Source organism: Bos indicus x Bos taurus, chromosome 14, assembly GCF_003369695.1.
Source record: "Bos indicus x Bos taurus breed Angus x Brahman F1 hybrid chromosome 14, Bos_hybrid_MaternalHap_v2.0, whole genome shotgun sequence".
Classification (NCBI taxonomy): Eukaryota; Metazoa; Chordata; class Mammalia; order Artiodactyla; family Bovidae; genus Bos; species Bos indicus x Bos taurus.
In genome coordinates this window covers 75,775,144-75,798,919 of record NC_040089.1, presented here as the reverse complement: position 1 = coordinate 75,798,919, position 23,776 = coordinate 75,775,144, and the positions used below count along the sequence as shown (strand labels likewise).

At 37.3% G+C, this 23,776-nt stretch overlaps 1 protein-coding gene across 1 annotated transcript in view; it reads left to right on the top strand.

Annotated features, from left to right (window-relative positions):
- The window catches only part of CNBD1 (cyclic nucleotide binding domain containing 1), a 501,194-nt gene that overhangs the window by 242,989 nt on the left and 234,429 nt on the right, over window positions 1–23,776 (top strand). Inside the window, exon 5 of the mRNA XM_027560651.1 lies at window positions 20,556–20,701. Within this exon, the coding sequence (XP_027416452.1) occupies window positions 20,556–20,701 (146 nt within the window). The remainder of the gene's footprint in view (window positions 1–20,555; window positions 20,702–23,776) is intronic.

The window sequence follows — 23,776 nt, the reverse complement described above, 5'->3', positions numbered from 1 at the left end:
CCCATGCTCAGTCTATCATTTTTAACAAAATCTGTAAAGTCATTTTCTTAAGCTTAAATTCAGTAGCTGTTATGTGATCTTATAAAATATTTTAAGTTTTTGGTAGCATAAATAATGCATGCTCTTTGTGAAAAAAATCAGTATTATTTGGAAACATTAGGCATAAAACATATTTACCTTAAATCCCACAACTTTGATATTATCACCATTAACATTTCTGTGACCACTCATTCAAATATGTCTTTAATATCATATTCAAACATATTTATGCTTTTATAAAGAGAAATGAAAACATACATGCTTTGTATGGACATTTATTGTAAACTGTCATTTAAAAATTTGGCTTCTTTCCACCTTTTCTCCTTAAATATGATTAAAAAAAATACTAACACATTGCTATATAGATATTTATATGATCAGAAAGATTTATTATTATTTTACAATATTGTGATAATATTGAGGCACTTTGGATTGCTTTTCTCAATTACCTTCTATATCATGAAAATGTTGCCAGCTTTATGGTTATAGAGTTAATTCTGTGTAATGTATCTCTAGTATTTCTAACAGCAATCTCCCAGTTGAGAGGCATATTCTATGAACTAGGCTACAGTAATCATCCTTGTGATGTTGCTTAAGGGTGAATTTAAAATTTAGATTTGGAAATCTGACTTAAGAACTCATTAACCTAATATGTCTGGTGTACTATAACCTGCATTTTTTGTTTTTGAGGTAGAATATTTCAATTTATAGTTAAAGCTTTTCAGTCTTGTTTTGTCGGTGATACTTATCAATGTACCTGGGATTGACAGGGCTGGGATTCAGAGGAGGTGCCAGAGCATGTGCCAAAAATCTCAGTAGTCAAGATAAAATATTTTTAATGCAAAAATTTTGAAAAATAAAAATAAATGCAAAATTCTATGATGAACAAAATATCAGAATTTTAAATAGATGTGTTTTCTTGATTTATTTTATGATTCTTCATTTTTATTCAATGACAAGTACTGTTATTTTCCATCTGCTCACAGTTTCTGAACCACTGGGTGATCGGGTCCCTACTAGGTGGATTTATGAAGGCTGACAATGGTGTGTGACAATGGTGTGTGAACAGATTAAGCAATGCAGGGTTTTATATTCACTCATGGGTTTTATTATAGACTTTTTTATTAACATTTTCCACTTGACTCAAAATATGGGAGGTATTTTGGTAAGTCTACATACACGGGGCATTTTTTTTTTTTTTTTTGCTTCTGTTTCCAATTTAGCTCCACATGACAGTTCTAGATGAAAATATTGTGATTTACTCATCTAGAAAATGTCATTATATTTCTTCATTATGTTCCCTTAGTCTTCAATTATTTGAATATCTAGTTCAGTAATAAGCTTAATTAAATCATGCTTGCACTGAATTCAGTCTGTCAAAGATTAAGTCAGTTTGTTAACTTAGGTTAAAATTTACTTTTTTATCATTCTTACATTAATATTTACTGACTTTTCAGCTTTAAATGAATATTTGCAGTACAAAATACAGAAGATATTACTGGTTTCTTCTTATTATTGCTGCATTCATAAATTATGAAAAATAAAGATAACCATAAACAATAGTCAATTTTTAAAAGTGTTATCTCTCTATTCTCATGTAGAATGGCAGGACAGAGGAAAATGATCTCTGGCTTAAGCTGTATCTGACACTGACGCTATCAGTATTATCTTGAAATCTGAGGCTACTCATGTTCATTAAATAATAAGAAAACCAACTATTGGAATTTACAGTGCTGCTGTTATATTACATGAAACAGTATAAGTGAAACTGTTTTGAAAATGTCAAAATGCTATTCAAATTATTCTTGAATGCTATTAACTATGCTATTCTTGAATGCTAATAATTATTCAAATGCTATTATAATTATTCTTATCATGTATATTCATTTTTTTCCATAGAGAGAGAAGGAAACATTATAGGGATATAAAATGGAAGTAAAAATGTAAAAGGGAGTACTTAAGAAGTAATTGTCATGACCCAAATTGTAACAGCATGGCTAGTTCTGCTACTTCCTCAGAATATACTCTTGCTATGAAAACGGTTTTTTCCTAAGAACCTCACAATGTTGAAAATCATTTTATGAAATCATTGTTCCAATGGAGAGAAAGATTGAGATTTAGAGAATTTTACCCTCAAAATAATGGAGTTTTTTTTTCTATAGTAACTTCAATATGGAATTATTTTAAATAGCAAAATTTCTTAATTCTAAATCTTACCATGTTACTGAGCAAAGCCAATGCTGATAATGAAGAATATGGTTTTTCTTTTCCCAAAACCATGGTCAAAATATTAACACAGTGCGGCTTATCATTCTTATTACACACTTTATAAAAACACATGGCACAAAGTTTTACTACTCATACATCTTAACACCCTTTTTTAATCACATAGCAACCAGTATTAATGAGATAATGCAATTCATATTCCTTAATTAATTGATACTATAGTAAATAAAGTTATAAAGTCTTATACTGTAGTAGAATTGAATGTATTATAAAAATAGCTTTCTAGTATATTAGAAAGAAGACAGCTCTGAGAATAATTATAACAAACAAATGGTTTGGATTTATATTGAATGAATTTGGGTAGTTGTTGAAGCAGAGACATTACTTTGCAGACAAATATCCATATAGCCAAAGCTATGGTTTTTCCAGTAGTCGTGTGCAGATGTGAGAATTGGACCATAAAGAAAGCTGAGCACTTAAGATTTGATGCTTTCAAACCGTGGTTTGGAGAAGACTCTTGAGAGTCCCTTGGACTGCAAGGAGATCCAACCAGTCCATCTTTAAGGAGATCAGTCCTGAGTGTTCATTGGAAGGACTGACATTGAAGCTGAAACTCCAATACTTTGGCCACCTGATGCAAAGATCTGACTCATTTGAAAAGACGCTGAGGGCAGGAGGAGAAGGGGACGACAGAGGATGAGATGGTTGGATGGCATCACCAACTCAATGGACATGTGTTTGAGAAAGCTCCAGGAGATGGTGAAGAACAGGGAAGCCTGGAGTGCTGCAGTCCATGGGGTCACAAAGACTCAGACACGGCTGAGCAACTGGATAACAGCAACAAGAAGGTATACAGAGAAGATATAACTGCAATGTGGTAATGATAAATATTAAAGCAAAATTCACTTGCTTTACACAAATTGATAGTCATGCTGCTGCTACTGCTAATTCGCTTCAGTCGTGTCTGACTCTGCGCTACCCCATAGACGGCAGCCCACCAGGCTCCCCCGTCCCTGGGATTCTCCAGGCAAGAACACTGGAGTGGGTTGCCATTTCCTTCTCCAGTGCATGAAAGTGAAAAGTGAAAGTGAAGCCGCTCAGTCGTGGCCGACTCAGCGACCCCATAGACAGCAGCCTACCAGGCTCCTCCGTCCATGGGATTTTCCAGGCAAGAGTACTGGAGTGGGTCACCATTGCCTTCTCCGTGATAGTCATGAGGCCTGAAAATAATTTGGGGAATTTATTAGCAGCAGAAGTAGCTAAGGAACATGTGAAATAATTCATTGTGCTCAGTTGCTAAGTCACATCTGACTCTTGGCAAGTCCCTGGACTATAGCCCACCAGGCTCCTCTGTCCTTGGGATTTTCTGAACAAGAATAGTGGAATGGGCTTCCATTTCCTTCTCCAGGGGATCTTCCTGACCCAGGGATGAAACCCACGTCTCCTGCATCTCCTGCATTGGCAGGCGAAGTTCTTTACCACTGAGCCACCTGGGAAACCCTTCAAAATAAGTCATTTAGTCCACAAATACTGAAGGCAAAAGGAGAAGGGGACAACAGGATGAGATGGTTGGATGGCATCACCAACTCAATGGACATGAGTTTGAACAAACTTAGGGAGATAGAGAAAGACAGGAAAGCCTGGTGTGCTGTGGTTCATGGGATCACAAAGAGCCAGAAATGACTTAGTGACTGAACAACAAATAATACAGAATGTAATAAAACCTCGCTTTTATTTGCGTATAGTCTAGTAGGAGATCACCGTCAAGAACAAGAAAAGAAAATACATACAAACACACATATGCATGCAATAAGGTCTCTTGCACTGAAGGCAGATTCTTGACTGTTTGAGCCACCAAGGAGTGTGGGCTTCCATTTCCTACTCCAGGGGATCTTCCTTACCCAGGAATGGAAGATCTTACCCGTGTCTCTTGTGTTTCCTGCCTTGGTAGGCAGGCTCTTTATGAGTAGTGCCACCTGGGAAGACAAAATCATATAGAGCAGTATTACTTTTCCTCAAAGCCTAACCAAACAGATGTTCTCCATATTGTCATTTTTATTTCCAGCCTTCAAAAAGTAACATTTTTTAAAATTGAAATAGTTATATAGCTATGTTTCAATAGCTATCTACAGATATGTTTATATAGTCTCAAATATATAGATTTTGATCAAATAGATATAAACTTCACTATATATTTCAATACTTATATACGTCTTGTTGTGGTGAAGAGGCTTGTGTAACTAATGAAACAATGAGCCATGCCTTTCAGGGCCACTCGAGATGGTTGGGTCATAAAGGAGAGTTCTGACAAAATGTGGTCTGCTGGAGGAAGACATGGCAAGCCACTTCAGTATTTGTGCTTAGAAAATCCCACTGGTGGAATGAAAAGGGAAGATGAACCCCCAGGTCAGGAGATCTCCAATATGCTACTGAGGAAGAGCAGAGGGCACATAATAATGGCTTCAGAAAGAATAAAGCTGCTGGGTCAAAGTGAAAACGATGCTCAGCTGTGGATGTGTCTGGAGGTGAAAGTAAAGTCTGATGAAGTAAAGAACAATATTGCACAGGAATCTGGAATGTTAGGTCTATGAATGAAGTATTTTGGATGTGCTCAACACAGGAGACAGCAAAAGTGACCATCTTAGGAATCAGTGAACTAAAATGGATGGGAATGGGTGAATTTAATACAGATGACCATTATATCTACTGTAGTGTAAGGCAAGAATCCCTTAGAAGAAATAGAGTAGCCCTCATTGTCAACAAAAGAGTCTGAAATGTAGTACTTGGGTGCAATCTTAATAATCTTGATTCATTTCCAAGGCAAACCATTCAACATCACAGTAATTCAAGTCTATTCCCCAACCACCAATGCTGACGAAGCTGATGTTGACCAGATCTAGGAAGATCTACAAGACCTTTTAGAACTAGTACAAAGAAAAGATGTGTTTTTCATCAGAGGGGAATAGAATGTAAAAGGAGGTAGTGAAGAGATACCTGGAGTAACAGGCAACTTCGGCTTTGGAATATAAAATGAAGTAGGGCAAAGGCTAAAAGAGTTTGGTCAAGATAACATAATGGTCATAGAAAACACCCTTTCCAACATGAAAGATGATTGTACACATGGACATCACCAAACGGTCAACACTGAAATCAGGTTGATAATATTCTTTGAAGCTGAAAATGGAGAAGCTGTATACACTCAGCAAAAAACAAGATCTGGAGCTGACTCACATCTTGAGCTCCTTATTGCAAAATTCAGGTTATTTTGAGGGTCAAGATCCCTTAAAATCATAAGGCATCTTATAATCAAGATCCCCTTTGACCTAAATCAAATCCCTTATGATTATACAGTGAAGGTGACAAATAGATTCAAGGGATTAGATCTGGTAGACAGAGTGCCTGAAGACCTATGAACAGAGGTTCATAACGCTGTACAGGAGTCAGTGACCAAAACCATCCACAAGAAAAACAAATGCAGGAAAGCAAAATGACAATTGTCTGAGGAAGCTTTACAAATGGCTGAGGAAAGAAGAGAAGTTAAAGGCAACGGAGAAGGGGATAGATATACCCAACTGAAAGCAGAGTTCCAGAGAATAGCAGGAGAGATAAGAAGGCCTTCTTAAATAAAAAGTGCAAAGAGATAGAGGAAAACAATGGAATGGGAAAGACTAGAAATCTCTTCTAAAAAATTGGAGATATCAAGGGAAAATTTCATGCAAGTTTGGGCATAATAAAGGACAGAAACAATAAGGACAGAAGCAGAAGATATTCAAAAGAGGTCTTAAGAATAAACAAGAGAACTATACAAAAAAGATCTTAATGACCCAGATAACCACAATGCAGTGGTCACTCACCTAGAGCCAGACATCCTAGAGTGTGAAGTTAAGTGGGTCTTAGAAATCATTACTATGGGCTTCCCTTGTGGCTCAGCTGGTAAAGAATCTGCCTGCAATGTGGGAAACCTGGCTTCCATCCCTGGGTTGAGAAGATCCCCGGAGAAGGGAAAGGCTCCCCACTCTAGTATTCTGGCCTGGAGAATTCCATGGACTCAGTCCATGGGGTCACAAAGAGACTGAGAGACTTTCACTTCACTTCACTTCAAGCTAATGGAGGTGATGTAATTCCAGTTGAGCTATTTAAAATCCTAAAAGGTGTGGGTTGAAGTGCTGCACTCAGTATGTCGGCAAATTTCCCACAGGACTGGAAAAAGTTCATTTTCGTTCTAATCCTGAAGAAGGGCAGTGCCAAAGAATGTACAAACTACCATACAACGGTGCTCATTTTGCATCTTATGAGTTTATGCTCGAAACCCAACAGGCTTCAGCAGTACATGAACCAAGAATTTCCAGATGTACAAGCTGGGTTTAAAAAAGACAGAGGAAATAGAGATCAAATTGCCAACATCCATTGGATCATAGAAAAAGCAAAGAATTCCAGGAAAACATCTACTTCTGCTACATTGACTATGCTAAAGTCTTTGACGGTGTGGCTCACAACAAACTGTGGAAAATTCTTAAAGAAGTGCGAATACCAGACCACCTGACTTGTCATCTGGTCCCATCACTTCATGGCAAATAAAAGGAGAGAAAGTAGAAACAGTGACAGATTTTATTTCCTTGGGCTCCAAAGACACTGAGGAAGGTCACTGAAATTAAAAGGCAATTGATTCTTGAAAGGAAAGCTATGACAAACCGACAGTGTATTAAAAAGCAGAGACATCACTTTGCCAACAAAGGTATATATAGTCATAGCTATGATTATTCTAGTAGTCATATACAGATGTGACAGTTGGATGACAAAGAAGGCTGAGCGCTGAAGAACTGATGCTTTTGAATTGTGGTGCTAGAGAAGACTCTTGAGAGTCCTTTGGACTGTAAGGAAATGAAATCAATCTTAAAGGTAATGAGCCCTGGATATACACTGGAAGGATTGATCCTAAATCCGAAGCTCCCATACTTTGGCCTCCTGATGCAAAGAGCTGACTCATTGGAAAAGACCCTCATGCTGGGAAAAATTGAAGGAAAAAGGAGAAAGGGGTAGCAGAGGATGAGATGGTTAGATAACATCATTGACTCAATGACTATCAATTCGAGCAAACTCTGGAGATGGTGGAGAACAGAGGAGCTTGGTGTGCTGCGGTCCTTGAGGTTTCAGTGTTGGACATGACTTAGGGACCAAACAACAACAGTTTTCTTCAGTTTAAAGAAATCAATTCAAAAAGCAAAACAAATTAAAAGAAATCAATTCCAGTGTCAAAGTTTTTTCTTCCATAAAACAAATAAGGAAGTACATAACTAACAACATTATGCATTTTAGTATTTCTTTTATTCAATGCCAACCTAAAGGATTTTCTCCATATTGTCATTTTTATTACCAGTTTTCAAAAAAATAACATTTTAAAAAATTAAAATATTTAAAATAGTATATTTCAGTAGCTAACTAAAGATATGTCTATATTTTTCAAATATATAGATTTCAGTTAGACATAGATATAAATTTTGTTATCTATTTCAATATCTATATATACATCTACTTCAGATAAGTAGATATATAAGCTACAGATAGATACTGAAATACAGCTATATATATATATTTATATCTATATATACATATAAATAAATACAGCTATATATATATATATATATATATTTATGTCTATACCTATGTAAATACCTACTCATCCATCCACCTGACACATGTAACTATTTGAAACTTTGCTAAGCATTTATTTCCCCTCAGATCATGGAAATGTTAGAGCTAACCTAATGAAATTTGTTTGTCTATTTCCTTGATCCTAACATTAGATAAGGAAAGAGTACACTCTAAAGTATATGTTAAAGAGGATAATAGGGCATTTCTTATATTTTATTTTTTTCTGGCTAGCATCTTGACAGTAACTGAAATGTAGTCACAATTGTTTGGACGGGAAAACTTTTAAAGTGGTCTCACTAGTCAGCAACCTGACAAAAGAAGTCTCTCCTGTTATGACAGTGATAATACTGCTGGATACCAGTGTTATTCCAGTGGAGGAGTCTTCTTGAGATTGAATTACACTGCTTTTTTCTTGACCCGTAAAACTCACTAAATATATTCCAAACTGATTTTAAAAACTCGGCCTGCTAGATGAAATTGTACAATCTGCTGTAATAGCCTTCTCACTGATCTCAGTGCATTAGTTTTAATCCATCTTCCTTTGTATGGCCAGAGCAAAAAAAAATGCAAATCCCTGTAGTTATTACTCATAATGAAAGTCTTTGGATGACTTTAACTTTTCTTATGGCAAAGTCTAAAATTCTTAACAGAGTTTACCGTGCCCCTAGGATTTTACCTTTCTGTCACTTTGGCCTCATTTCGTGTCCTATTTCCTCCTTGCCTTCTCTGCTCTGATTTGTCTGGACTGTCTTTACCAATCTTCTTGAATACTTGACTCTGGACCTTTGGGCATGAAATTCCTTATACCTTCAACACTGGTATCCTCCCTTTCCCCATTGCCCAATTTATTCTTCTGGAATATTTTGGACCCAACTAGACTAGGTAAGTCTGTATTACTTTCCACAGAACAGTGCTCCATCCTTCATAGCAGTTTTACAGAAGTTCCACAGCCACGTGTTCCTGCGTGCCAAGTCGCTTCAATCATGTCCGACTCTGTGGTGCTATGGACTGTAGCCTGCTAGTCTCCTCTGTCCATGGGATTCTCCAGGCAAGAATATTGGGGTGGGTTGCTGTGCCCTCCTTCAGAGGATCTTCCTGACTCGGGCATCGAACCTGCTTCTCTTACGTCTCCTGCTTGGCAGTCAGGTTCTCTACCTGGGAAGTCCCTCCATAGCCATGTGTTAATCGCTCAGTAGTGTCTGAAGTTTTTGCAACCCCAAGGACTGTAGCCTGCCAGGCTCCTCTGTCCATAAAGTTCTCCAGGCAAGACTACTGGAGTGAGTTGCCATTTCCTTTTCCAGGGGAATCTTCCCAACCCATGGATCAAACCAGGCTCTCCCACACTGTGAGTGGATTCTTTACCATCTGAGCCACCAGGGAAGCCTACAATCAACAGTCATATGTTTCCTTTAATATCTAACTTCTCTACTGTATTTTATGTTGTGGAAGATAAGGAAAGTATTTGTCTTTTTCTTTGTTGTATGATGCCAATATTTGGGCTTCCCTGGTGGCTTAGTGGTGAAGAATATGCCTGCCAGTGCAGGAACCATGAGTTCGATCCCTGAATCAAGAAAATTCTCTGGAGGAGGAAATGGCAACCCATTCCAGTATTCTTGCCTGGGAAATCCCAAAGACAGAGGAGCCTGTGGGATACAGCCCATGGAGTCACAAGAGAGTCTGACATGACATAGCGACTAATGAACAAAAATGCCAATATTTAGAATAATATCTAAAAATCAACCATTTCACAATGCTATTTGCTGAATAAAAAATGAATGAATGATCAGATAACATGGGCTCTTTTTTAGCTGACCAAAAACAAAATCCAAATACGGGTAGAAACTGCTGTTTGCCTTCTGATTTTAACATGTAGTCATTACATTCCTCTGAGCATAAGAAGAGAAGTAGGTGATTAAGTTGAGAATAATTAAGATTCCTGACAAAATTGCTTGTCAGTCTCTCTTACAGAAAAATCCATCACTTCAGCTTTGTTTCTTGGAAGCAGCTCTTTCAAATGTGTAAGGACAAAAGATGTATGCTAAGTCGATTCAGTCCTGTCCGACTCGGTGTGACCTTATGGACTATAGTCCCCCAGGCTCCTCTGTCCATGGGATTCTCCAGGCAAGAATACTGGAGTAGGTTTCTATTTCCTTCTCCAGGGAAATGTTATAAACCTCTAAGTTCTAAACCTCTGTGCATTTTGGTAATCCATGGTTATCTTATTTATTGAACCTGAGCACTTTAGGAAGTGAGATTATAGGTGACTTTTGAAATATTTTGAGATCTTACTTACGCCCTTTTTTGTGTGGCTACTGTTAACCACTCGGGTCTTAGGAACCAAGTCTGTGAAAGATGTTAAAGAAATGTTCTTTGTTAAAGAAATGTCATGAAGGGTCTCAAAATTCTCTAATTTGGTGTTGGATTCCTAAAGAAATATAAATTAACTTCTTTGAAACTTGTTTTATGACCTGCTTCTTCTAAAAAATTTCAATCAGCAGATTAGTTTAGTATGTTCTTTAATCACATCCCTGAGAAATGATAGGAAATCTGTTATTTTATCTTGGAGGTACATATCTTTTGATTTTTTTCACACCACAAGGAAAAGCCCTACTCGTCCTCTCCAGACAAAAAGAAGAAACATTAAAAAAAAAACTCTCTATTTTCTATAATATATACATTCTAAGCTTGAAAAGAAGAGTTAAAGTTGCTGTCACTGATCTTTTAATCTTCAACAGTGTCTAAGAATAGCAAAGAAAGCCCAAACCATCCTGTAACTCTGATGTCTGCATTTCATGACTGACCAAACCCAATTTCTGGAAAAACTGATAATGATCAACACTTGTCACCTGAATTTGGATGATCAAATAAAATAAATTGTTATTTTGTTCATTCATCCTTAACTGATGAGGCAATTCAAATGAGAAGTCAGACAGAAGGTGATGTGCATATTAATAATCAGTGATTCAAGAAAAATTCTGGTACACACTAGATTCCATGAAAATAATTTTATACTGGATTAGTTGAAAGCATAAAGGGGAAATGGAGAAAAATAAATGACTTTTGGGGGAAATCACATATTTAACTGTTTTAAATAATTTTGTTCCTTTGACAAATAATGCCTTTAAAATGAGTAAGGAGGCCCAAGGGTATGAGTGTGTGCATCCTTTAATTAAAGTGACCTTTTCAGCTGGAGTTTTTTTATCCCAATAATCTGTGGTTCACAGAACATTGGATCAAATGTTATATTCTTGCTAAAACCCAGGAATTTTAGCTGAAAATGTTTTTGCATTTCCAAACATAACGCCATTAAGTCGCAGCAAGTGTTGGGGTTCCTTGGCGCACCAGGTGGGGACCCTAGGGACAGATATAATCAAATGGAATAGACTCGCCGGTATTCTGCTCCCAGCTGGTAATCCACACTGTAATGTCAACCTTGTTTTTCTTTTCCCAAATTGTAAACCTGAGCAAATTTCACCATGGTCTTTAATTCAGGCTGATACCTTTATTTTGCTCTGTGTTCCTCCTTCATGTCTTAAAAAAATTTCTACCTCTTTTCACTCCAGATTCAAAGACTTCAGTTTTTAATCCAGTCTGATTATTGATGCTATTTTCTTCTTATTGTTTCTTTTGCTTAATAACTAGGCATTAACTCACAGGTAGATTTACCCTGAAGGTAATGAAGCTTTAGGCTTGTCATTTGATCAGCATAGGTCCCTTCCACAGCCCCGGGAGAGGCCTTAGAAATGTATTCACATGGTCATAAATTTTTGTAAAATTCACAAAAGTAAGATATTTTAACTTTAATCGGTTGTTTTCTCTTAGCCTGCCAACTTTCTTTTCATTGCTTGACATTCATGACACCTGGCATAGGAGTGGCTTCTGGCGCTGTGTGGATCCAGTTTAGGGAGAATTGAGTTAAAGATATCATTTTGGTCTAGTGGGATATAATTTTTGATTCTTAGTCATTGTTGTACATGCAGGTTATTACTGCTCACTGTTCTAGTGTATGAATGACAGTCCGCATTAACCCTATCACTCACCGAGAGGACCCAAAACATCTAGACTGGATCAGAATTACCATCACCATATGGCAACCAGGTAATAGAAACATGTGAGCAGTCAAATGGTGCATACTTTGAAATGTATCAAGAGAGAATAGAATGCATGGAACAGCTTTTCACATTTTAGGGCTCATGCATGAAACAAATGTGGATTTAGATATTCCCAAATTTGACAGGAATTCTAATGTTTAAAAAAAATTTTAATTATTGAGAACAAATTAAAAAAATTTTACTCATCAAGCTCATTTTTATTCTTTCAATAAAAATGACTTAAAATTGGTGTCATACAAATAGGCAAAAAAAATGCAAGAAATACAGTAAAAATTTTAGAATAGCAAATATAATAGTTGTTGTTGCTGTTCAGTTGCTAAGTCATGTCCCACTCTTTGTGACCCCATGGACTGCAGCACACCAGGCTCCTCTGTCCTCCACTATCTAGATGTACTTATACAACTAATTAAAAAATTCTGTACTATTTTTCTGGTTTTGATGATATTTGAAATTGTCTAGCTTTTAAAACTTTTAATTTATGTCCTTGCTTCCCTTCCTCAGCTCAGTTCAGTTGCTCAGTCGTGTCTGACTCTTTGCAGCCCCATGGACTGCTGCACACCAGGCCTCCCTGTCCATCACCAACTCTCAGATCTTATTCAAACTCATGTCTGTTGAGTCACTGATGCCATCCAACCATCTCGTCCTCTGTCCCCTTCTCCTCCTGCCTTCAATCTTCCCCAGCATCAGGGGCTTTTCAAATGAGTCAGTTCTTTGCATCAGGTGGCCAAAGTATTGAAGTTTCAGCTTCACCATCAGTCCTTCCAATGAACACTCGGGACTGATCTCCTTTAGAATGGACTGGTTGGATCACCTTGCAGTCCAAGGGACTCTCAAGAGTCTTCTCCAACACCACAGTTCAAAAGAATCAATTCTTTGGTGCTCAGCTTTCTTTACAGTCCAACTCTCACATCCATACATGACTACTGGAAAAACCATAGCCTTGACTAGATGGACCTTTGTTGGCAAAGTAATGTTTCTGCTTTTTAATATGCTGTCTAGGTTGGTCATAACTTTCCTGCCAAGGAGTAAGCATCTTTTAATTTCATGGCTGAAGTCACCGTCTATGGTGATTTTGGAGCCCCCCAAAAGATAAAGTCAGCCACTGTTTCCATTGCTTCCCCATCTATTTGCTGTGAAGTGATGGAACCGGATGCCCTGATCTTAGTTTAGCCCTTAGTTTATGTCGTTAGTTTAAGTCCTTATGGACTAAGGAATAAGCTTCCCTTCCTAAATAAATACATTTGTTCCAATTTTGTAATTTATAAATTTATGCTTTATAATTTGTCATGCTCAGTAAAACCTGGAATAGTCCCTCCCCTTACTCAATTACCCAATAACTCAAAAAAAAAAAAAAGAATGAAAACAACTATAGTGAAGGTTTAGCTAAGTGAATGGGAACCAAGGATCCAGAATGAGACTACTGGAATAAAATTCTGACTCTACAGTTTCTTATCTATATGACCCTGAACAAATTACCTAACATACGTAAGCCTCAATTTTCTTATTTTAAAAAGGAGGAAATTGGATTTAGGAAATATAATTCCTTGTAATTTATGATAACATAAAGAATTTTTAAATGATTGGCAATCAACTAAATAAAATAATAGAACATTCACGTTGAAAGGAACCTTGGATTTTGTGTAATTTTACTTTGGCCCTGTGAATCTCTCACTGCTCCTTCAGATGTGAAGGAGGAGAATTGGGTCTCGTTTGGAAACTCACCTAGCCTCCCATTCATTAAACTAGTGTAGGTCTGCTTCCATTTATACACAAGTCTGTGTAAGATTTAGTTTGAGCAAAGTGTTCTGTGACTGTGTGTGTTTGAACACCATTGCTCGTGTCCAATCCTTGTGTGCACACTAAGTCGCTTCAGCCGTGTCTGCCTCTGCCACCCTATGGACTGCGGCCGGCCGGACTCTCCTGTCCATAGGATCCTCCAGGCAAGGATACTGGAGTGGGTTGCTACTTCCTACTCCAGGGGATCTTCCCAACCCAGAGATTGCACCAGTGTCTCTTATGTCTCCTGCATTGGCAGGTAGGCTCTTTATCATTGGGTCGCCACCTGGGAAGCCCCATCCCATCCATATGTATATATAAAACCACTTGAGAGCATTAGTAAAAATATTAAACATTGCAAACAAATAGTAATCTGTTCTCCATATGATCTGAATCTCATATGTGGTAATAAGATGTTATTTAAAAGTAAACAAAGCAATACTGACCACAGAAATTTCTGCTGTCCAGATCAGAGCTTAAATATTCAATGAAAATGGGATAATGATAATAAGCAACTTGAGGAAACATAAGCTTCCCCCCAGTTCTCAGGGATACTGAAGGAATACCAAGTCTCCCACAGTACAGAAGACTGAGCTCCCTGGTGCCTTCTGTTTGGTTGGATATTTTTAACCATTATTGAAAGAAAATATGCACTCAAACTGCAGGAGGACTTGACAAGGAGCTAAATATTTGAATTTTTATATACATTTTCAAGGATCTGTTCCATTGTTTTTAATCTTCTAAATTGTACTTTTAATTAGAAAACGTGATTTCTTTATAGCTTTTACTCAAATTGCCTGACAGAATAATCTCAATTCCTCTTTAATTTGACAGCTTTTTAACTATATGAATCAGCTCTGTCCAACAAATATCTTCATTTCCAATTAAAAATTAATTGTTTTATGACAGGACCTAAAGATATTTTCTTTGATGTTTATAAGTCACTGAGAAGAAAAAGTTAATCAGCCTCTCTGAAGTTTACTTTCAATTTTAGAGAACTTCATGGGCCTTCTGGCAACTCTTCCTTAATACATTTTTCTTGCAATTAGCATTCCTCCTGAAATCTGATTCCAGGAAATATTTTGCAAGTTTTGTTGTTGTTATGTGTGTGTGTGTGTGTAATTGAGTGTTAGAATGATTTGTTCTTCACTTAGCATATTTTAGTATTTCAATTTCTTTTTAATCATCCTTAACTATGTGTCCTTAAGGAAGTAAACCTCTTTTTTAGTTTAAATATTGCTTCATATAACATTTTCCACCGCTGCTCTCTCCATTTACTTGCACCTGCATGTTCTGATTTACTACAATTTTATTGGCAAGCATCCTACTCGAGTTAAATGGCTCTATTTATGTGTCTTTTAATTTAACTTATAATATTTCTTCAACAAAATTTTCTGCACATGGAGTCTAACTGCTTTTCTAGCCACTGCTACAAGGGCCCAGTCAATCCTCTTATACGCTTGAATCCCCTCTTGGGGGGAAGAGTTGTGAGTGGAGTAACAATGGAAGACAAGCACTTTTATGAAAGAGTCTAAATCTTTTTAAAAAGGCCACGTGAGTCTGCCAGTGTTGGAAGTTAAACTTTGTGTAGTCTCAATATTTAAATTGACTAGAAGATGTCATATTGATAAGAAACAAGTGCAAGAAATTTTGTTTATTTTACTCTTCAACCTAGTGAATTAGGGATTATTAGGAAAGCTAGATTAATTGAAAAAAAATGCAGAAGCTCCATTTCATCTACATATCTAAGTAAATTAGTGTTAGGAGTATAGAGACTGTAAGAGAACACTAACCACTTTCCCACAGCCACAGATAGGTTTTCTAAAATGATCAAACTCTCTTCTCACCAGCACGAAGTATGATGAATTAGTGGAGAGTGAAAAAGTCAACAGGTTAACAAGAGTTTTACACAGTATAGATCATGTGTCCCTATAACTTGAAACAAACAGAGGTTCAGGGAATGCTAATGTGAATGCCAATGGCTACACATAACAGAATTCAGCAGATGCCAGTGCATGCAGGTGCTGGTGATCAGAAGCCACAGGCCTACTTATCATGGCTCTTTCTAAGCTCCTAAGTTTGAGATGATCGCCAGGAGAGCAAGGCATGGAAGAGAAATCACATCATTATTTTGCTTGCAACTGCAATGCCTGAAATACTTGGAATATATTAAGATGTTGCTTTTTGTCACCAGCTGGAATTGGGGTTAGAAATAGAAATAAAGATGAGTAAATGAACATGCAAAGGGGATAATCTTTTTTTAACACCACTGCAAGTGGCCTGATAATTCTTAACAATGATAATGATAAGAATGGCAGTATTAAACAACTCCCTATTTAGTGGTACTAGTTTGAACACTGTAGTTTTTGAAGCATCTCTCAATATATGAATGTCTGCTTTTTGTCTATCTGGTTTCTTTCACTGAAATTTTTCTACATTCAGAGTAGATCAGGAAGATGTGGTAAGAAGGAGTGGGTATGATGTGTGTAAAAGTTCCTGCCAGAAGAGAAATGTAGAGGTTGAAAGAGAAAAGTCCAGTTTAGAGAGAGGAAGTGAAGGTCAGGTTTTCAAAACTGAATATCTTATTCCAACATTTTGAGGATAGTAAACACAAGGGTGTGTGTTAGACTGCGCTGAAAAATGTTGGGATTTCATCATTTGTCAGGGTGTAGTCTCAGACGCCCTAAAGACAGGTGCCCACGGGACAGCGCAAGCGAGGCAGGCGCAGCGGTAATCGGAGCCCGAGGCGACTTACAGCCTCTCTCTTGTTTGCTCATTTTCCAAGCACGACATTCCAAATATTTGAAAATTCTTGAGTGCTTGGGTAGGAAAGATGGAATTAAACTGAAAAGCAGGAATATATAAATCCTTTTTATCAGAAATAGGATTTCCAGAGTAAGATTATGTTAGTTGAAGAAAAGAAATGGTTTTTATTTTCAGTCAGAATATGTAAATGATAAGCCCATTCTTTTTTTTTTTTTAATCAAACTAATAGTTATAATTTTGGGATGACTTCCAGACTTTTAAACTTTATTTCTTTTAATGCCTTCTGTTAGTAATATTATTTTACAAATGTTTTTGATTGTCCCACCCACCAGGGCCACATGTACTTCCTACTGCTTGTCATTAAGTGAGTGAAATCTATGCTGACTTTGTGCTGTGGGAGGAAATTAGGGGTGTTGCTATCAATTGGAGAATTTAAGGTTCAGCATGGAGTACAGGTCTCCTAGAAAGGCAAAATGAGGACCTCTGTATATCTGCTCCTCTATACAAGCAATGCAATATTGGCAAAAACTGTCAATTTTTTTTCAGAACTCTGAAATTAATCAAATGCATGCAACAAAATGAGGAGCATTTATTCAAGACAAACAGCAGAGTTTGTAGCTTTTTATCTTGACCTATTTTAACCCTTCCATCTCCAATTCTGCGATGGTCTTGAAAACTGGCAGTCTTGCAACTTCTGGGAGGACAGATTGTTCAGAAGCACCTTAAAAACCCACTGCCAGATCACTGCTACACTGATTTGCCTAGCAGTGTCCTGGAAAAGCCACATTCATAGGGTTTTGCTGTTATTTGGCCCTGGGAAGGAGGGGAAAAGTTATTTCCAGATTTGCTACATTATCCAAACCGTTCAATTTTAAACAAAAATTATAAGACATGCAAAGAGATAACACGTGTCTCCCATTTGTAGGGAAAAAAGCAGCCAAGAACAAACAATGCCCTTAGAAGATTCAAATGTTAGACTTAGTAGACGAAGATTTTAAATCTACCATTAGGAAGAGGTTCAAAGAAATAAAGGAACCTGTATCTAATGAATTAAAGTAGAACATGAAAACAGCCTCCCCATTGGCAAAAGTTGGGTGACTTAATAGTTCAGGCATTTAAGAAAATCTCCAAACAAGTATTAGATGAATAAGTGAAATGAACAGAGAGTTAGCTGCACACTATGGCTCTGATGGTAAGGAATTCGCCTGCAGTGCGGGAGACCTAGGTTCAATTCCTGGGTTAGGAAGATCCCCTGGAGGAAGGCATGGCAACCCACTCCAGTATTCTTGCCTGGAGAGTCCCATGGACAGAGGAGCCTGGCGGGCTGCAGTCCATGGGGTTGCAAGGAATCAGAAACGACTGAGCGACTAAGCACACACACACGTAGGGCATACACCCTGGTGGCTTAGACATTAAAGGATCCGCCTGCAATTCAGGAGACCCGGATTCATTCCCTGGGTTGGGAAGACTCCCTGGAGGAGGAGATTGCAACTCACTCCAGTATTTTTCCCTGGAGGATTCCGTGGACAGAGGAGCCTGGCAGGCTACAGTCCAAGGGATTGCAAAGAGTTGGACATGACTGAGTGACTAACGCTTTCACCCACTCATGAGAATAATAATGTCTCACCACATAGATAATATCACTAAAAGAAATTACAAAAAAGATACAAATACAGATTATGGAGTTTAAAAGTACAGTAACAAATAAAAACTTCACTATAAGGGCTCAACAATAGATTAGCTCTGGCAGAAGGAAAGTTTGATAAACTTCAAGAAGATGTATATATTAAGATGATCCAGTTAGAAGAACAGAAAAAATAAGAATGAAAAGGATGAACAGAGCCTCGAGACCCGTGGGACATCACCAAGTATACCAGAATCAACACAATGAGAATCCCAGAGGGAGAGAACAAATGAGAGAGAATATTTGAAGAGAGAATAGCCAAATATTTCCAATTTGATGAAAAATGTTAGGCTACTCATCCGTATTGGTAGATGTGGCTATTATATATATATCTAACAACACGATTCATTTCTGAATCTTCTCTAATCCTTTTCATTTAGCTTGATAACTGGTCAATTTTACCCAGGTAGTAATTCATGGCTGCATGAATTATTATAATATAACTAACTCTGAGCAAACAAAACCCAGTAACTTTCTGGCTTTGCCCAACTATTATTAGAGAAGCTACAGGTTTCCTAGGCACTTGGTCTATCTTTCAAATTATTGCAGGCAATTACCATACCAAATGTTTTAACACTAAAAACATATGTCTGTTTTTAAAATCTGTGATATTATTTCCTTTTCATCCACTGTTTCATTGCTAATCAATGACATTTACTTCAGGATTTGGTTATAATATCATGCCATTTCTGAATACTAGTTCTTTATTATTGCATCTGAATTACACAGTTTTAAATGATATTAAATGGGGTGCTAGTTTACTCAAAACTATTTCTTAAGAATATTTCTTAAAGAGATGGGAATACCAGACCACCTTACTTGCCTCCTGAGAAATCTGTATATAGATCAAGAAGCAACAGTTAGAACTGGACATGGAACAACAGACTGGTTCAAAATTGGTAAAGGAATATGTCGAGGCTGCATATTGTCCCCCTACTTATTTAACTTCTATGCAGAGTACATCATGAGAAACCCTGGGCTGGAAGAAGCACAACTGGAATCAAGATTGCCAGGAGAACTATCAATAAGCTCAGATATGCATATGACACCATCCTTATGGCAGAAAGTGAAGAGGAACTAAAGAGCCTCTTGATGAAACTGAAAGAGGAAAGTGAAAAAGTTGGCTTAAAACTCAACATTCAGAAAGCTAAGATCATGGCATCTGGTCCCATCACTTCATGGCAAATAGATGGGGAAACAATGGAAACAGTGACAGACTATTTTCTTTGACTCCAAAATCACTCCAGGTGGTGACTTCAGCCATGAAATTAAAAGATGTTTGCTCCTTGGAAGAAAAGCTATGACCTATCTAAACAGCATATTAAAAAGCAGAGATATTACTTTACTGACAAAGGTCCATATAGTCAAAGCTGTGGTTTTTCCAGTAGTCAGGTATGCATGTGAGAGCTGGACTATAAAGAAAGCTGAGCACTGAAGGATTGATGCTTTTGAACTGTGGTGTTGCAGAAGACTCTTGAGAGCCCCTCAGACAGCAAGGAGATCAAACCAGTAAATCCTAAAGGAAATCAGTCCTGAGTGTTGGAAGGACTCATGCTGAAGCTGAAGCTCCAATACTTTGACCACCTGATGCAAAGCACTGACTCATTTGAAAAGACCCTGATTCTGGGAAAGATTGAAGGCAAGAGGAGAAGGGGGTGACAGAGGATGAAATGGTTGGATGGTATCATTGACTCAAGGGATGTGAATTTGAGCAAACTCAGGGAGATAATAAAGGACAGGGAGCCTGGAGTGCAGCAGTCCATGGGGTTGGAAAGAGTTGGACATGACTGAGCAACTGAACTGAATGAAAAGTAAATAAATATCATCTATCATATGATAATTGTGTTTTATTTAAAATTACACATGCATCTTTCAACTTAACATTTATATTCTCAAATGTTAAATTACAGATTCATTTGCTGTGACTGTAATAGCATTTTAAAAAATAAAGAATAAATAATAGCTAAAACATCATTTTACTGTCTAAAAAGGTATTATTATTATAATGACTAATAATGAGAGATATAATCTTAAAACTGAAACATTGAGTTTTCTATTAAATAGGTAAATGCACTATTTAATACCCTGATAGTTTAAAGTTTCATGGAGGTGCATCTTTATCTTGAAAGAACACATTTTAAAGATTATTAAGACAAAAGAGAACACTATCACTTATTCTTTAACAATCATTTTAAAAACAGGAATAAACAAATTTGGAAACTCAAAAATCAAGAATTTTTTGGTCTGTTTCTTTGTACTTATGCTATAGTCTCTTAATATGCAAACTTTTTTATTTTAAGGCCCATTCATAGGACTCCATCTGAACACAACATTGTGTGGAAGATGCTGAAAACGATTCCAGATTTAACCTCTCAACTACTTGATGAGCATCTGAAAATACTTAGTAAGAATGTTGTTTCTGAAACCTGGATAAAAGGCAGCACAGGTAAACTGAATAATCTGGAGGAAAATTTGGCAAGACAAACCGTGTATCACTATTTTGAGTTTTCCGTCAGAGTAATCTTAATTTCACTTGACATGCTAGAGTGTACTGTTTGGATGTCTATCATTTGTAAAGTTATACGTAGTGAAACAAATAACACTTCACATTTTGGTAATTAGATTTTAAAGGTCTACAGTGGTGTTTCTCCCTTTTGAACATGTATCAGAATCCCTCAGGACTCACTGAGATGTGTTGCTGTGCTTAGCACCTAAGGTTTCTGAGTCAGTAGATTTAGGATGAAGCTTAATTTGCATTTCCAATAACATTCCAGGGGTTTCTGCTAGTCTGGGAACCACACTTTGAAAACCATTCATTGACACACATATTCAATAACAATCTAGCATTGATTTTCATAGTTAAGACAGTACTTATTTGTCAAATAAGTCTAAGTAGTTGACTGACCCAGATATTGAGGGGAAAAAAAAAAAAACAAAAAAAACTTCAGACAAATTTTAGTTAAGTTTCCCATATTAATTTCTAGTGCCTTGACCAGGGATATGATGGATGCATTAATAGAAGCATTTTATATGTTAATATTTTGGGGTGGTGGCATATAAATAAACACACACACAGAGTCACACACACACACCTAAACCAACAGATTTAAACATTATTCTTTTGCATTTGTTTAATACCTATTAGAAAATTATGAAAAGGCAAAAACATATGACACTGAAAGATGAGCCTCCCAGGTCAGTAGGTATCCAGTATACTATTGGGGAATAGCCGAGAAATAGATCCAGAAAAAATGAAGAGGCGGATCCAAAGCAGAAATGGCACCCACTTGTGGCTGTATCAGGTGGTGAAACTAACTCCAGTGCTGAAAGAACAGTGTTGAATAAATCAAGGTAAACTGGATGTGGTCAAACAGCAGATGGCAAGGGTGAACATCGACAGTTTAGGAATCAGTGAACTAAAATGGATGGGATTTAATTTAATTCACATGACCATCATATCTACTAGGGGAAAGCATCCCTTAGAAGGAATGGAGTAAACCTCATAGTCAACAGAAGAGTCCAAAATGCAGTACATGGGTGTAATCTCAAAAGTGACAGAATGATCTCAGTTTGATTCCAAGGTAACCATTCTATATCACAGTAATCCAAATCTATGCCCCAATGACTCGTGCGGAAGAAGTCCATAAAGACCTACAAGAACTTTTAGAACTCACACACACACACACACACAAAATGTTCTTTTCTTCATAGGGGATTAGAATGCAAAAGTAAGAAGTCAAGAGATACCTGGAATAACAGGCGAGTATGACACCTGTTTGGCGTACAAAATGAAGCAGGGCAAAGGCTAACAATTTTGTCAAGAGAACACACTGGTCATAGCAAACACCCTCTTCCAACAACACAAGAGACAACTCTACATAGAGGCATCACCAGATGGTCAATACTGAAATCAGATTGATTATATCCTTTGCAGACAAAGATGGAGAAACTGTATGCCGCTAAGTCGCTTCAGTCGTGTCCGACTCTGCGACCCCACAGACAGCAGCCCACCAGGCTCCCCCATCCCTGGGATTCTCCAGGCAAGAACACTGGAGTGGGTTGCCATTTCCTTCTCCAATACATGAAAGTGAAAAGTGAAAGTGAAGTCGCTCAGTCGTGTCCGACTCTTAGCAACCCCATGGACTGCAGCCTACCAGGCTCCTCGTTCCATGGGATTTTCCAGGCAAGAGTACTGGAGTGGGGTGCCATTGCCTTCTCCAAGAAACTGTATAAAGTCAGCCAAAACAAGACTTGGAGCTGACTGTGACTCAGATCATGAGCTCCTTAGTGCAACTTTCAGACTTAAATTGAAGAAAGTATGGAAAACCACTGGGCCATTCAGGTAGGACCTAAATCAAATCCCTTATGATTATACAATAGAAGTGACACATACATTTAAGTGATTAGATCTGATGGACAGAGTACCTGAACAATGGATGGAGGTTTGCAACATTGTAAAGGAGGCAGTGACCACAACCATTCAAGAGAAAAAGAAATCCAAGAAGGCAAAATGGCTGTCTGAGGAGGCCATACAAATAGCTGAGAAAAGAAGGGAAGTAAAAGGCAGAGGAAAAAGGAAAAAAAATGCCCAACTGATGCAGAGTTCTAGAGAACAGCAAGGAGAGAAAAGAAAGCCTTTCTAGATGAACTATGAAAAGAAAGAAGAAAATGATAGAATGGGAAAGACTAGAGATCTCTTCAAGAAAATTAGAGATACCAAGGGAAAACTTCATATACAGATGGGCACAATAAAGGGTAGAAATGGCAAGGACCTAACAGAAACAGATACAATTAAGAAGAGGTGGCAAAGATACACAGAATTGTAGAAAAAAGGTCTTAATGGCATGGATATCCATGATGGTGTGATCACTCACCTAGAGCCAGACACCCTGGAGTGTAAAGTCAGGTGGACCTTAGGAAGTACTACTATGAACAAAACTAGTAGAGATGATGGAATTACAGCTGAACTATTTCAAATCCTAAAAGATGATGCTGTAAAAGAAGACGTTGCTTCACTCAATATGCCAGAAAATTTGGAAATCATCAATAGCCACAGGACTGGAAAAGGTCAGTTTTCATTCCAGTCCCAAAGGAAGGCAATGCCAAAGAACCTTCAAACTACGGTACAATTGTGCTCGTTTCACACACTAGCAAAGTAATGCTCAAAATCCTTCAAGCCAGGCTTCAACAGTACATGAACCGAGAACTTCCCAACGTTCAAGATGATTTTAAAAAGGCAGAGGAATCAGAGATCAAATTGCCAACATTAAAAAAAAAAATCCACATATATTTTGTGTTGAATTCTCCACAATGAATGTATATTTATGTGCTAGTGTTTGTAAGTAGCTCTTAGTTTTTTATAAAAGGTTTTAAAACTAAAATTAGAAGCAAATATTGTATTCTCCAGGTATTGTAATGACTTGTGTGAAAACCGATAAAATATGAACTTTCATTACTTAACAAAGACCAACTTTAAAATGTGAAGATTTATGTTAAATAAGACTTTGCAATTCATTTCAGT